Below are 17,056 nucleotides of genomic sequence, written 5' to 3' on the forward strand. Positions count from 1 at the left end.
TCCACTTTGGGGTTAGCGACCCCCAAATCTAAAACAAACATGATCCCAACAACTGAAGTCTGCTCCATTTCTCAGAAAGAGAAAGTCAACAATACAGGGCCATGATTTCTGAACCACCAAAAAGGAAGCAGCTTATTACACAGATTACAACAATTCTGTCCCACTTCCCTTTGCAGGAAGGACTTTCTCACAACTCAAGACAGTCATAGTCCAGATGTGCCGAGAACAATGCTTTCAAACACATTTTGGTTTAGAATTTTTCATTTTAGGCACCGGTAACCCAATCGTCTAAAGGCTGCCAACGTCCCAAGTTCCTTATTTTACCTTCTCATTGACTAAAGGAAATTTGTCACTTTTAGAAGAAAAAACTCTAAGTAACTTGGCCAAAACAGCTCACAAGTGTTTTAGAAGACAGTCCTTGATGTCTGGCGAGCCTGACATGGCCTATGAGTTTATGGATGCATCTAAAATAGCTCATTCCACATCAAAATCCACTTTTAAGCATACATACACGCCAAGTAGAGCACAGAGCAGTTGTGACCATCTCTTGTACATGCAATAACTCTCACAGGAATAAAGCACACCAGAAGGTCTCAGTCTGCTTCCTTAAAAAAAGAATCACTACCAAAACACAGTTTTTCCACCTTAGTCTTTCTCCCTGCAAAATAAAAGACCCATAATATACAAATTTGACAGCAGAATCCCATGGGTTACCTTTCAATAGATGCTTTCTTTGAAGCTCCTACTATTCCAAACATACTTGGGAAGACCTGGTATTTTAGCATCACCCTCTCTACAGAGATACACAGCACAAAAGCAGCCAGGCCTCAGGCATATTTAGTTAGCACATTGCTGTGTCTGATTTCAGTAAGACTAATTTGTCTACAGTTCAGAAATCCCCTTCTTACCCTCAGCAATAAATACAATGATATAGTCAAATGAATGTGTATACAAAAATGCAACAGAAGAGAGCTTGGTTCAAACCAAACATGAAACCCAACAATAACCACACCAACAAATAAGAGACAAAAAGAAACCTGTTTGGCAGAGGAATTTTATCCCCCCCCTCCCCCTTTTTGGTAAAATCTTTTAAGTTAAAGAAGAGCTGCCCTGGAGTCAAAGAATCAAGCTCAAGATATTCACAAAAAATAAAGGATGTATTTTTCTCCAAAGATTGAAATCATAACTAATGTAAGACATTCATGTCAGAGAGAAGTTCAGTGTCCAGAAAAAAAAAAAAAAAAAAAAAAAAAACTTTTCTGCAATACAAAAAAAGAAGATACTGCGATTGCTTTACTGCTCAAGAATTTCCTTGCTCAAACTGCCGAATTCTTCTCTCAACAAGTTTTGTCAGTAACTTGCTTTAGCTACAATGTACAAACAATTCTTCACCACCCTCAACTTATTTAAAGCTCTTCTTTTGTTCTGGAGAGTTTTGTTGCATGTTCCTCTATAAATTTGCTCAAATGCTCTAAATCTCTGTCCCCACCTTCAAATTTAATAGGGTTGTTCTTCTTATCCCACGGAGCAAAGTAGATAGTGGGGAATCCCTCCACTTTGTAGCGGTCACTTGTCACATCATTGGCAGTAGCATCCATCTTGGCTATGACTAGATTTTTCTCATTCCTGTATTTTTTGCCTAGCTCAGTATACACAGGTTCTAGTTTCTTGCAGTGTCCACACCACGGGGCATAGAACTCTATGAGAACATCATTCTTTGGATCCATTACTATGGTATCAAATGTTTTACCCACTACCACTTTTACAGGCCCTTTGTTATTTTTTGGCACTGGCTGGGACTTCACAATAGGCTTCAGTTTTCCTAAAAGGAAGCAAAACACACACCCTTATTAGAATACAGTAAGCATATAGTAAGAGCAATCCTTATGGTCTCTGCTAAGAAAAAAAGAGCAAGAATATATCTTCCTGCCAGGGAGTGTTGCACCAGTAAGTGAACTTATCCCTGCATGAAACATGGGTTAGCTGCTGGTGACATTTTAATACAATAAGCTTGTGAAACATGCAAAACAAATTCTGCTGCCCATTTCCCTGAAAGCTCTCTCCCTCTTTTTAGAGGGTGTCTGTCAACAATGCATTAGACACACAGTGATTTAATATACTAATCATGAATATAAATGATCAACTACTGACACTTCAAAGCCACAAGAATGTATTAGGTTTGCCAAACATATATTCAATATTAGATCTGGCCAGATGCCATAGTGTAGTCCAGGCAAAGTTAGTGAACTGAGTTTAACAGAAGGGACAAAAGAGACATCCAAAAGCGGTAAGCCACAAAAACACTATAAGGTTGCATATGATATATATATATTTTTTAATTGATTGTACCCATCACCTCAGGAAAAAAAATTCTTGGAAGGAAAAATAAATGGTAAATATAAAAGAGAACCCTATTTTAGAAATCGTACCTTTTTTGAATGCCAGCACAAACTGCCTGAGTACATCAGAATCAAACTCTTCTGGCTCCATAGCATACTTCTTGCCACCTTCATCCAGGATTGCCACGTTGACATCCTCTCCACTCTCAATCAGGCCCAAATCTTTTATTTCAGAAGAATAGTCTTCCTCATCAGAAACAGCAAAAACATATTCAGGGAAGTCTTTGGCCACTTCCAGGACTTTGCCTCTCCAGTACTGAGTAGCTGAAATCACCAGAACACAACAAGATTAGTGATTTCTAGTTACTGCTTTCTTCCTCATGAAGTGGATCAAAGGTAATCCTAGTTAACTTACCAACACGATAATCAAAACCAAAGTCTACAGTATAATAGACAACCACTAGAGGACGCTTAGCATATCTCTTAGCCTCATTAGAAGGCTTGCGATGACCAACTAGAGGCAAGGCGTGTTTTAGCACATGCTCTTTAATCTCTGATCCATCTGTGGAGTCCTGTTTAGGGAAAAAAAGTCCAGAAAAATGGATTTAAGTGACATTCCTATTACACATTACTGCAAAATAATGTTGGGTATGCACAAATGAGAAAGAAGGGGCAAGTTATGCACAGTGCCTTTACCATAGCCTTCAAATCCTTGAGCACTAAAGATAATTTAGTATTCCACCTTTAGATTGATTAATAGTACAGTAATTTATTATTTGAATATGTAACCTCTGGGTTCACTTTATAAAGCTTATTAGAACAAAGAAGCATAATTTCGGGGGGGGGGGGGGGGAACAGGTTGCCTCAAATATTTAATAAAGTATTTCCAACAGAAAGATGTCAACTGCTTATATATACACAGAGTAAAGAGACTTAAAATTTGTGAGCAAGTTTTGTAGCTTTGGACCAGCTACTCACTTTAAGATCCCAAACATGCATCTTCGGCTCATGCTTTGACTGAAATTTTTCTGGTTGCATGACAACCAGTTTTCCAGGAGATGCCTTCAATAAGTTTGCAATCTCGTTGCTGAAGGTGTGATGGAATTTGTAGTCTTCTCTTAAACTGTTAGCTGAAAAATTAAGATTAGGGAGAGGGAAGAGGAAAAATCATCAGGTAAGGAATGAAGAGCCTCTGACTGAAACCTTGGAGCTGCACTGCAAGGCAATTCTCTTCCCATTCTCAGAGATTTGGATTGCAGCAAAGTCTTAGAGACAAGCTTTGCCATCTTTCAATTGTTTCCACCCAAAGAGGGTGAGAAGCATATAAAAAAAGTATACAGAGCATACAATTTGAATAGTCCTACTTGAATGATTTTGAACAACCCATCTGCTTGAGGGTTTACTCTAAATGCTCCAAAACCTTGAAGAGCTTCCAAAACATACACAATGAAGCCCCTATGTCTATCAGTCTCCTAACTCTTGGCTTTCCCCCAAACAAAGTAGAGCCAGAAGGAAACTCAGTCATCTAGTCAATCCATGTGCTATGGGGCAGTCTGTGGAACAGTTCTGTACATCACTAGGCTGGCAGAAACCAAGAGTGGCTCCGAGCAGTTTGAGCATGCAAAACACAAAAGGACTGATGAGAGGGACTGAGGCAGCAGTGCTTGGCCTCTTCTGCATGGTAGAAAATACTATTAACAGGACCATCAGTCTATCATGTAAGAGGGGGTTTTAGGAACAGATGCTGCCAGGGATGGCTGAGCTATACCAGTCCAGAGATGGACAGTGAGGCCCCTTCTAGTCCATTTTCATGTTCTTAGAGAGAGACTTCCCCAACTCTAGCAACCACCTAGAAGGAGCCTGCTGCTTCAGTTGACCAAAGTGAGTCCCTGCTTCATATCCTGCCTTTCACCTCTCTCAGCATCCATGCCCACATACTCCTCTGCAGGGCTTCTTAACTTGCCTCTCTCTGCCTGTCCTGGTCTGCGCAATTACAAAGCTGCTCTTTTTCCTCTCTTCTTCCCCACTCCTGACCCAGCACCTTTCTGCAGCAGATGAGCTTTCTCCTTTTTTCAGGCTCCCCACCCCAAAGATGTTCATCAGAGCACAGCATCTGGAACTGTCAGATGGGAAACCACAACATGAGATGATAAAACTAGACAGGCTTTAAGCCAAAAACATGGAATTTTTTCCTCAGCTAGGAATTTTCCTTCCTCTCTAGTTCTCATGTTTTAGAAACGCATAATGCTAAGATCTCCTGTTACTGGCAAACTGATACATTAATTATATCCTCAAAGTCTGTTTTTTTTTTTTTTTCCTTGAATGCAAGTGAAAGACCATCCTTTAATCCCTCTCCCCTCTTTCCACTCCAACCTCTCCCTCAACCTAAGAGCAAAAATAAAGGAAGTCTCCTGCTTATGCTCACAAGGTCCTGGGCAGAATCCCAACACAAACTTTTGCTTAATATTTTAAAACATCCTTTACCTGCTTCCTGATACAGCTGATACTTTTTGTCAGTCTCTCCACTAAAAACACCAATGATGATGACATCATCCCCATCTTTCAGAAATTCCTGTACCTGTTTGGTAGCCTGAATCTGTTTGGATGGAGGACCAGCCTGCTCAATCATGTAATCAACAATACCTGAAAGACAAGAGCCCCCCCCCCCCCAAGAAATTGCTTAGAACATTTACTCATCTGAAAGGTTCAGAGGTTCCCTTCTCTGGCATTGTTTAATATCACATTTCCCCATGAACAGCATTCTGTGCACACCATAAGCAAAAGACACCAAATCAATAACTTCCAACTTTTTTTTAAAAAGGCTGTAGTTCTAGATACTCTTTCAGGTTACTGGCCTTGCAAGTAATGAGCCTTTCTGAAATTCAGGACCATTCACTGTCTCCTGACCCTGCCACTAGACAAAATTCTGCTTGAAAATTCCTAAGTTTTTCCTCATATTAAAAACCAATACTGAACACTGTCAGCCCTTACAGAGCATTCCTCACAGTGCAATTAACAGCCACTATATTCTCATACTGCCACTGCTTTACCATGTGTATTTAACTTATTTTATGTTAAAGGAGCTTATGGTACTACCTGATGAAGAGAGGCTGTAGAAATTATCAGATATACAACTTTATCCTGTTGGCCTATTTAGATATTAGAGCATGTTTTTTCAGGTTCCCCCAGCTACCACAGAACCAGATTTCTTCGAGTGAAATACCATTCCTATGATGTGAACAAGTTTGTAAGCTCTATAGTTATGTCAATATGTTTGTGGTCAAGCCGTTAGAAAACAAGAGAAGTTGTAATACCATATTTTTCTCGTGGACCATTGTAGTCATAAGGTTTGCCCTTGCGAAAGATTTTCAGAGTTGGATAGCCAGTAACATCAAATTTCTTAGCAAGCTCGGTTTCAGCAGTGGCATCGACTTTAGCCAGGGAAATAGGAGGTGTGCGTTTGCTGAGCTCCTGGGCAGCCTTCTCATATTCTGGAGCAAGTCTTTTGCAGTGTCCACACCTAAGGAAAGGTGAGGGGGAAAGAGGCGGCAATTTTACAAGCCACAAGTCTACTAGGTACCTTCTGCACCTGAAGTGGAAGTGTTCTAAGTCTTCCTGAATGTAGAAAGTACAAATAGGATCATTCACTTCAACCTATGGAGGAAAGTCTCAGACCAGGGAGACTTGTCTCTCCAACCTGAAGTTAGCCTCTATACTTGCTCCTGCATTACTATGGCAGCTTCATTTTCAGAGATGTAATTTTTAAACTAAGGACAAATCCTCTCCAAGAGTTTGCAATACCTCCCAACATGTTCCCAACTTAGTAAATATGAAAAATCTCCAAGAAACAAACTACATAGGCAATAAAGTTCTAGAACCCATTCCTTGCTGCGACGTAGATTCAGTCTAGTCTTCAAGAGACTTGTAATGTGATTTTAGGTCCAGATTAGAACTGATATACATCAGTGCTAGACACATCTGCACAGTGTTGAGGCAAGCCACTTTAGAAGAGGCCTAATGACAGAAAACCATTGCATCTAGCAGTTATCAGCCCATCTGTTAGTTTCACCAACTGTTTTCAGGACAGCTGTACTAGAAAAGCAGCGACCGCTGCCTTCTTGCTTACCATGGGGCATAGAACTCCACCAGAATTATGTCAGCACCATTCACAACTTCATCAAAATTATCCTGGGTCAATACTAAGGTAGCTTCTGGTGGAGGGGTCCAGTTGGGGTCAGAAACTTCCTTGACTTTAGCCACAATAGCTGAAAGACAGTTCAATCGCCCAGTTAGCAAGTCTGCATCATCATATCTGTAGCATACCAAGTGAGAGAGCTGATATGAACATTTTGAAATCAGAGTGGCAAACATGGACCAAGCACACAGTCAGTATTGCCAAGAAGCCCTTTAACACATCCTCCACTCCAAAGCAGAGCATAGGTCTGTACTTTCCAACAAGTTATTTCATAAATCCCTCTCAAAACAGTCAGAAAAGAGAGCGTTTTCCCCTTTTGACTAGCCTGAAATTGGACACATTTATTGAGCAGTAAGCAGTAGTTCTAAATCCACTGTTAATATACAGACCCAGTGTTTCTAATTGGCTAATCCTTCTGAACGCATGATATTACCTCCTCTTCTAGAGGAACATTTCTAGAAACCTTCCAACAGTAACCATACTACCTGTGGAAACTGTCTTCTAGCCTGCAGCCAATTTAGAAGATTAGGTAAAATTTCAGCCATAATAATTATTTTGCTTAAGATAATGGAACTCAAGATCAAAGCCCTTTATAGGAGACACAATGAACAGCTCCCATGATAACAAGCACAATCATATACTTTATGGCTTTGTTATAGAGAACTGCAAAGGACTGATGCTTACCATCTTCTGTCCGAGAGCCATCATAGTCAACCGGTTGGCCTTTTTTCAGAATTTTGATGGTTGGGTAGCCACTAACATCAAAACGACTTGCTAGTGAAGTGGCTGCAGTAGCATCAATTTTGGCAACTGGAATAGGAGGGTCATTTTCCTTCAGAGTTTTGGCTATCTTTTCATATTCGGGAGCAAACTGCTTGCAATGTCCACACCTGTCAGAGGGAGAGGGAGACACAAGTAAACAAATAAATGCATAACAGACCTAAAGGGTATTTTGCTACTCTGCACTTCCAGGTCGTCTGCAAGATGTTCACAGCATCAACACAAGAATATTTTTCCTTATTATGTTTTCAGATCATGGACAGATACAGACAGTAATTGTAGCTAATGTGTTGTTCTGTGAAGTACACCAGAATAAAGGCATTGAGAAGTGCCGTCTTCATACCATTTGGTACCTGCATTTTGGATTTGGACCATTCAGTTTTCACTATAGCTCTTGTTTTCAAGTGATTATACTTTCAAGAAACTTTAATGTGTTAATCAGAAGTTTCCCATGCCCATGGCATTATGTGAAAGGGATCAAAGCACCACCTTTCCACTGCTTTTTCATCAAAAGGGAGCATTTCCATAGGCAGTGCCTAACACCATTGCAAAAAAGCTTCTAACAACTGCTTTTACAACAAAATTGCAAACCTCCTCCCTGCCCGCTCCCCCTCCCCCAAATATTGTCTCTTGGACTTCAACTTCTCCCTAATCCGGGTCCATCTTCTCTACCTGTGAGCCTAAACTAAGCTAAAAAGAAAAATGAACTAGAAATTCATTAAGCCTAATGACATCTCACATCAATCATAACAGATCTTGCTTTCTCTGGCCCCAGAGTTTCAGGAAGAATAGACGCTCCTGCTACAAAAGTTGGCAGGACAGAGGACACCAGTACAGGAAAACCTGAATATGGCTTGACAAGCCAAAGACAAAACCAGTAATGATGGAAAAAGATAAATCAGTGCGCAGTAGACAGGCTGTACTCCCTGGTCTCACCACTGGCAAGAGGGAGAGTAGAAAGAAAAAAGCTATTTAGTCTGTGATGACCATGAGTCCTTTTGCTCAGTTAAATTAAACTTTGTGTTAAGCTTTCATGCAGGTAAGCTACACCTGCAAAGATAGTATCTAGGACCAAACAGGGATGGGTTTCTATGTGATGAGACTCTCAAAGTAAGTTAGTTAAAATACAAAACCACCTCAAGCAAGATCATATTTCCCCCTCTCCCATTCAAAGACTAGAAAAGGACCAGAAAAAACACAAAAGTCCCTTTATATCACTAAGCCATGAAGGAAGAGAGGTTGTCTGCAACACTAACTCAGCAACTTCATTGCAAATGTATTCTTCTCTTATTTTTCCCCTCCACAAATCTTACTTTTGTCTGTAAAAATAGAAGAGAAGATACATTCTGACTTAGATTCTTTGTCTCAATTATACACAGGCGAATCCACTGTAGCTCCCTGGAGTGCTCTGGAGTTACTCAGTGTACCCTGGTGCATCAGCAGAATTTTTATCATCATGTAGGTGCATAACAAAGCACTGTTTAAACTGACAATATGGATAAGCTATGTCCTTACTCCCACCATATCCTTCTGGCAAGACCAGTGATTTGAATTTGAGGAGAAGGAAAACCTTCTGGCAATTCCCCTGCTATGGAAGTCTCCTCCATTGAGATGAGTGCAGAGGTTCTCAGTGAGACAACAGGACACAGTAACAAGCCACCAGACCATACTGCATTATGAGTTTTCTGGAACTCACTGGGACCCAAGAGTACCAATACAAGAAAAATCAAGCTGCTCCTGTTGAGAGCAGGAAAATCCCCAGAGCAACTCCTAAAAAATAAAGCAACTCTGCTACTATAGCTTAAAGCCATTTTTGCCTCATGATTGGATTGTGTGAACCTTTTGGGATGAATAATCAACCAGCTATAGAAACAGGTAGGTTAGAAGAGACCGCAAGAAGTCACCGAGTCCAACCTCCTTCTCAAAGCAGTTCTTGTTTGATCAGGTTGCTCAGAGCCCTGTTCAGCCCAGTTTGAGTACCTCAAAGGATTGAGAATCCACAGGCTCTCTGGACAACCTGCTATAGCATCTGATCACCCTCATGTGGAAAGTTGTGCCTTATGATTGGGAATTTCCTAGTGCGCCACTTGTGCCTGTTGCCTCTCATCCTTCCGCTTGCACTTTGGGGAAGAGTGGCTCTGTCCTACCTCTATCCTCCCAAATAGCAAACAGCAGTAAGATCTCCCTTCAGCCTACTCTCCTCAAGGCTGAGTAAACCCAATTCCCTCAGCTTCTCTTCTATGTCACATGACCTAGCCCCCCATCCATCTTGGTAACCCTCCATTGGGCTATGTCACTGTATTTCTTCTACTAGGAACTCCAAACTGGATATAGTACTCCAGATGCAGTCTTATAAGTGTAGAATATAGGTGAAAAAGCACTGCCCTCAACTTGCTGACTACACTTTCACTAATACAGCCAAGATGCAGTTGGCCTTGTCAGCTCTAAAGCTGCACTGTTGGCTCACACTCTTGTCATCCACCAGGCCTCCCAGGGCCTTTTCTGCAAAGCGCTTTTCAGCCAGTCAACTGTCAGCCTGCACAGCTGCATGGGGTTACGCAAAGCCCCACACCAGGGATGCAGTAAGAGAATCAAGAGTCCCCTCTTCTATAAACTCCTACACAGCCCATCAAAAAGCCAGCCACATCTACCCTATGAGTACAGCAGCTCTGTCTTTACTCCCTGACAAGCACTGAGCAGGGACAAAAGCACGGTTGTGCTTCTCTTGGCATGGGATCCTTCAGTATGACCCACATCTGTGGGGAGAGAGTAAGCTGCTCTATCACCTGGCACACGGGCAGAGAAAGGAGCACCTCCACACCCTGCTGGAGAAGAATCACATCCCCTGCCCCAGACTACAGTAGAGTCCCATGCTTCTCCTGGAAGCCAGTTATTCCTGCATCACCTTTAAAACAGCCTGTATTTTTAAACCAGCCATGATCCAGACCTCTGCTTTTGCTATTGCAGCTTTTCCTCATGGTAGTAAGCTACTGACAACTTCTCATTCCCTAAAATTGTTTATCTAAAGACATCTGGGGAAAACAAACAAAAAATACCAAGCTACCATATCTCTCCCCTAAGAGCCACTCCAACCAAAGCTCACTTTTCAGGAGGGTGTACTGTCAAGAAAACCCTTCACATTCCCCCCCCCCCCCAAACCTAAGGCAGGGTTGAACACACAGGGATACCACAAGCCCAAACCCACCATGGTGCATAGAACTCCAGCAACACAGTGTCCTTATCTGCAGTAAAGGTGTCAAAGTTTGCATCATTTAAGACTAATACACCGTTTTCTTCTTTAACTTCAGAATCATCATCATCGTCATCATCTTCATCGTTGTTGTCATCATCATCATCAGTTTCTTCTTTTGTAACAGATTCTGGAAAAGTAAAATTAAAAACGCAATACAAATTGTTTCAAATTTAATGTTAAAATAGCATTACCAGGTTAAAGATAAATTCAAGTATATACTGTGGTTAAAAAAGGTATCTAAACCTAGTTAGTAGTCCACATACAATGGCTGCCTGAGGTTGCAAAGAACCAAGACTCTAATGGTCCTATTTTACTTCAGTGCATGCTATGCCAGCTGACAATACCAATATTTCAGTAAAATGTCAACGTGTTAATTTGCTCTTCAGAGCAAAACACAACATGAATATAGCGAGTATTAATACATACAGACCTGTGACAGTCTCTACCAAGGCACACTGGGCACCTTGCTGAAATGTGAGAAGCAGGGCAAGGGCACACAAGTGATACCTGAATTCAGATAGAAGCCCACTATTATGGAGCTAAACAGCTGTCCCTTCAAAGACAGCAGCATGTGGCTGGAAAAACTAGGTGTCTTTTAACAAAACAGCAGATATTATCTGTCCCCATGCTTCCCTTGTGGTGCTACAGACGTAGTGAGTAAGGATAAAACTTTTATGCTCTGCAAGGTCTGATAAACAACAGACACGCTTGCTATAATCTCAAATGCTATCATTTTGCATAGTAGCAAGGTGGATAAGAGGTGGCACATTAAAAGTATGCCCCTGTTCCTGATCCCTCAATCCCACCCCTGCCTCCTCAGTATATTTTGGTCTTGGTTAGAGATGTTTCAGGTCTGCAATTTACTAAGGAAGCTTTCCTCCCACAGAAGTGTCACTCCACTTACTGGCTCTGAAGCAGCACTAGTCCATGGAATGAGTGTGAAAAATGAACAAAAAAACCTGTCACAGGAAGTCCTGTGTAAGCCTACTTTCATGCATCTGGCAGATACAGGGTGTACCCTTCTGGAAGACATGGAGTAAAAAAGTTCTCCAGAGATGTTATGGGAAGCTTTTGATTTAACCAGACTGAAAAACATTGGTCAAGAATAGACTCTTCAAGGGGAAAACAGATTTCCTACATTACAAAAGCAAGGTTAGCACATTAAATCTGAATCTAAGACACTTCAACCAGTTCATTCATTCTTGGCTTGGAATTGAGATGGTTTGTTTAATAAGAGAACACGCAAGGGATTAAACATACATTTTTATCTGTTAAAACTGTTATCATTCAAGGCAAACAGGCCTTACTGAATGATTTTAAAGGAATTTGGAGAAGAGAATTGGAATTGGAGAAGAGAAGGCTGAGAGGAGATCTTATCAATGTGTACAAGTATCTGAAGGGAGGGTGTCGAGAGGATGGAGCCAGACTCTTTTCAGTGGTGCCGAGTGACAGGACGCGAGGCAACGGGCACAAACTGAAACACAGACRCTTCCATCTGAACATGAGGAAAWACTTYTTCACTGWGAGGGTGACAGAGCACTGGMACAGGTTGCCCMGAGAGGTTGTGGAGTCTCCTTCTCTGGAGATATTCAAAACVCGCCTGGAYGCRATCCTGTGCAATGTGCTCTAGGTGACCCTGCTTGAGCAGGGGGGTTGGACTAGATGATCTCCAGAGGTCCCTTCCAACCTCAGCGATTCTGTGATTCTGTGAATTTAAGGCACAGAACAGGCCATGAAATGTCTCCCATCCCAAGTGTAAACCCTACATCAATGAAGTTAAGGTCCTTTTAGCCAACCACTGGGAGCCCCAGTATTTAAAAGAGATAAATACAGAGATGAAACTAAAGAGTTCCTTGTTCAAAACTACTCTCTAACTTAAGTCTAGTAAGCTTGCGACTAAGCTAATAGGCGTGACTGCTGTAAGACAACAAACCATGTACACGTAATTAACTTATTCTGGACAAGAATTCTGAAAATACTCTGACTTCACCTGGGGTTTGAGATTTGAGAATTAGAAATATGCAATACCCAGTGAGCTGGTACAACAAAATGGGGGAAAGGGAGGGGACAGAAAAAGAGCTATTCTCAGATGAACAGCAGACCACAGGAACAAGCTTACTGTGAACAGAATGATGCCATTCAACGAGAACACCCATTTTCTGTTAAAAGAAGATATTTAAAAAAAAAGTATACCCCCCTCAAAAAAACAATATGCATCCCTGCGGAAAATGTGTTGTTTTTGATTAGGTTCCAAATTTACATAACACCAAAACATTAGCTTCCAATGTAGTGAGGTTACAACAGATCATTTATTACACAAAAGTCACCTGGACACAGATTAAGTTTCTTTAACAACTACTACTGTTTCATCTGATCTAAGAAGTAACTCCAAGTCTTGATTTACAAGTGGACAATGCATTCTATGTTGCTACTTTAGAGCACTTACAAATGAAATAACCCTCAAAACACACTTAAAGAGAATTATTACCATATTCATTTACATAGAGCAGTGGTGAAAAGCTAGTTTTCAAAGGTGTTTAGCAGTCAAAATTCCATTGATCTCAGTGCTCAGCAGTTTTGGGAACCACATTTCACTGCAGGGCCTTCACAGCTGGACTGTGCCTGATATCTCAGCAAGTTGTGCAAAGTTCATCGATTTTCCAAGCAAATCCCTTCAGACTTTATTTTCAGAGGCACAGAGATTTTTTTCCACCAAAACTAATCAGTCAGTTCTGCTCATCTGTCTGAAACTAACCATCAGACCGCAGTCCTTATTTCTGCTTATTATGTATCATTCCTCCCTGCCCCCCCTCCCCCTGAAAAAAGACCACTGCAGTTTTGCACAAGTGAAGATGTTAGTATACTAGGCCTATCACTACTGAAACCTCTGTTACTATTTTTTCATCTTGAAAACATGTCCTATCTTTCACTGGAAGTACTTGCATGCCCTGCCACACTAAACCACCTTTGATAGTGATACATTGTCATGGGAACTATACCTGTTCACTTCCTCCACCTCAGAGACAGAAACACAGAATAGTAGCATGTAACAACAGGACACTGGTTCTTGCAGATGTGCTTAAGGAGGACCCGCATTTCCCCCACCCTGTCCAAAAAGCATACCTATAATTTCTGCTTAACACTCCAAACTCATCTTGTGTAATCCCTAGCTTTGCTGAGGTTTAGGGTTATCTTGGCTACTTCAAACCTCCCTCTCAGTGTCAGCATTGATGATCTGCTTTAAGCACCTGACAAAGCATGGGAGAGAGAAGTAGGAAGGTTTTATTTTATTTTTTAAACAGAGACAAGTTCTTTTGCATTACTGATTACATTTTGGAGTGATCAGACACCAAATGAGCTTTTAATTGTGACACCTGAATTTGCAAAAGTAGCTAATAAATATTTGTATAAGACAATTCTTGAAAATAAAGTAGCTACAATCAAAACAATATGCCTTTGTTTCTTAAAGCTACTTGCAAAAGAGGTGAAGAAGATATTAAGTGATAGCTTTGGGCTAAAACTAGTCCTCCTGTGAAGTACGGACCACTCCTATTTATTTCAATGAAAAGTTTCCACAAGTTTCAACACATGACTATTACCCACAAGACAAAAATACTTGCAAAGATGACATTCATCTTAAACTTCACGTGCACAAGTTTAGTTGGCAGAACTGTTTCAGGATAATGGCTAATCTAATTGAAATTAGTTTATATAACAATTTTGCTGAACTTTCAGAATTTATTGGAAATCTGGCCTTTCTCTTTAAATAGGATGAATTCAGTATCAAAAAGCAGCATCCGATCATCAAAGACTTCTGGATTCTGTGTGAAAGCCTCCTTTTGAAAAGCTGATTCTAAGGTCTGTCTTCCAGTCAGAGTCTGAGATGATTTTTGGTCTTGAGAAATGCAAAAAAAAAAAAAACCCAAAACATCAAGACTAGCCAATCTGTTGCGAGGTCATTCAAAAGCCCTTTTATAAAGCAGTCTCAGTGTTTTTTTTGTAGTGTAATAGCTGTGCAATCCCTCCTTTTCCTTCATCAATATGCAAAGAGCATAACGGTCATAATCCACCCATCATAATTTCTAGGCTAACCTTGCTGTGGGCATATCTGCCTTAATGTTATAGTGGAAGTTCATTTTCAAAAATCATACAACACAATATGCCCCTACTGTTTCACCTGAACTCTTCATTTCCTGAACAACCGATGTACATAAGGTTACTGTTTGTTGTAAAACAAATGTGTTGTTCCAATTCATATAGGTCTGCATTTCAATGGCAAAAAATGGAAGTTATCAGCTACATTTATTTGTAAAGCAAAACCTTTATAAAGCCTAGTTCATGGTTTGTATACAATTTTGAGATACACGAGAGAAAGTTATTCAAGTTGTGCAAGGACTAACATTTTACTTGCATATAGGAGGAAATACTTTCCCCCCCTCACTGGTTGTCTTTGATCTTGAAATAACTCCTATACACAGAGGAATAGCACATTTGAGAAATACTGATGAAAACCCAGCCCCCCTGAAGCCTAAGGCTGAGTTCCTGCTGTCAGCTATGGGACCTTACTATAATATCAAAATTAAATAATTTTAAGATAATGGGAGACATGCTAAAATTGATAGGTGAGTGTTCTGGTGAACAGAGAAAAGGCACAAATATAATGTAAAAGCTTCCTGAAAAAACAGGATAGTCTTTCTCAACGTGAGCTGAAATTAAGTGCACTCCCTTACTGCTGCATCCTGTAAAAGTCTTTCAGCCCTCACACAAGAGTCTAGAGTCCACAGTTGCTCAGGGAGATAAGAAACCTGACATAAACACATTTCTTTAAGTTTCAATACCTGTTCAATGAGCCAGAATTTGCAGGAGAGAAGTTCAATAGGTCATCCAGAATCCATTCTCTCCAAACACCCTCTAATACTTAACATACAGCAATGTTAATTTAGGAAATACGAAAGATGTAAGATTTTTCAAAATTTGTGACTTTGAAAAAAAATTGAATCACTTAAAAATATCCACGAACAGACTCTGAACTTAAGTTTAAGTCAGAGCAGGTTTCTTTGAACTAATTTTGGAAGGGAGGAAACATGCATCAGTGAAACTCAAAAATAAGGGGAAAAAAGCCACCAAAAAACTTAGCACAACACAGAACCTTCCTTCTGAAAAAAAGTATTCAATATTTTGAAATACAAAAAATGTGCAGAACCCCTGATTAGGGGGGAAAATGTGCTCCTTAAGAAAAGGAAAATATTTATCGGTAATAGAAAAAAGCCAGTAATTACTAACATTGCTAATTTCTAGCTTCTAACTTCATATTTAGAAGAAGAGATCAGGTAGAGCTAGTTGCAAGGTAATAACGAATAATCTTGTGACAAGAAAACACTCCGAGGAGTTAAAACCCTCAAAAAACACGGATTCTGTGAGCCCAGATTAGGAGCTGAGCCCAGTCTCTAAGTTTCAGCCAAAAAGGTCTGAAAAAGGAGAGAAGAGCCAGGACCCGCAAAGCTTGTCTCCTGCAACTTTCTGACACGACTCCAGCTCATTTGAGCACCTAACTCCGACAGACGTTACTGGGAGCTAAGGGACTTTTCAGAACAAGATAGTCTGAGCATTAGCAGCCGAGGAACTGAGTCCCCACTAAAAGCTGATTTGCCTGCATCCCGGCGCACCGGAGCGCGGCGCGGTCTCCAACACCGACCCCAGCAACCCCAACACGCTGGGAAGAGGCTCCCAGCCCACGAGCAGGCCTCAGCCAGCCCTACACGCACCACCTTTCCCAGGCCGTTTACCAGCTGCGTCAGGCCTGGCGCAACCAGCACGTTTAAGCAAGTTGTGAATAAAAGCCAGGGGCAGCGCACCGCTGCTCCGCCGCAGCAGAGTGAGCAAGGCGCCGGGGAGCTTCACCCTCATTTCCAGGTGCGCTCTCCCGCTTTGAACTGCCAGAGCCGTCAACAGCGCCCCTCCCCCCCCACACCCGCTGCCCCCAACGGCCTCACCCCTCCCTCACCGGCAGTCCCCCTCCCCTAGGGCAGCCCCGCACGCACTCACCTCCGCCGTCCTCCTCGGCCGCCGCCTCGCAGCGCTCCAGGATGGCCAGCTGCGCCAGCCCCAGGAGCAGCACCAGCAGCCAGACCCTGCTCAGCCTCATCCCGCTGCTGCCCCCGGCCCGCTCCGGCCGCCTCGTCTCGTGTCGCCTCGGCCCGGCCCGCTCCGGCGCGCCTCCCGCCCCGCCCGCCGCGCTCCTTGATTGGCCGGCACGCCGCAACGAGGCCCGGCGCGGCGGCCAATCCCCGCGCGCGCGTGCACCCCTCCGGCGTCGCTTACAGCCGCACGAACGCCGCAGGCGCGCGCCAACAAAGGGCTCGAACGCGGCGCTTCCCACCCCGCCGCCCCGCGCGCGCCCGCCGAGCCCCAGCACCCCGAGCAGCTCCGCGGCGGCGCAGTAGACAGAGCGGCGGGGGTGGGCGCGCCTCTGTGCATAAAATTAGATGC

The 17,056-nt window shown here is 42.2% G+C and overlaps 1 protein-coding gene across 1 annotated transcript; it reads right to left on the minus strand.

Moving 5' to 3' along the window:
* Positions 1-1,138: 1,138 nt before the first annotated feature.
* Positions 1,139-16,767, minus strand: PDIA4 (protein disulfide isomerase family A member 4). The gene is made up of 10 exons (XM_026092266.1): positions 16,613-16,767; positions 10,520-10,694; positions 7,219-7,424; positions 6,466-6,604; positions 5,654-5,859; positions 4,824-4,982; positions 3,318-3,469; positions 2,755-2,911; positions 2,430-2,663; positions 1,139-1,822 (listed from the first exon to the last, which is right to left on the minus strand). Exons 1-10 carry the CDS (start codon positions 16,710-16,712, stop codon positions 1,407-1,409), a joined length of 1,944 nt encoding a protein of 647 aa, XP_025948051.1. The 5' UTR covers positions 16,713-16,767; the 3' UTR covers positions 1,139-1,406.
* Positions 16,768-17,056: the final 289 nt, after the last annotated feature.

This window comes from Apteryx rowi, unplaced genomic scaffold (assembly GCF_003343035.1).
Source record: "Apteryx rowi isolate R43461 unplaced genomic scaffold, aptRow1 scaffold_951, whole genome shotgun sequence".
In the NCBI taxonomy this organism is placed as follows: Eukaryota; Metazoa; Chordata; class Aves; order Apterygiformes; family Apterygidae; genus Apteryx; species Apteryx rowi.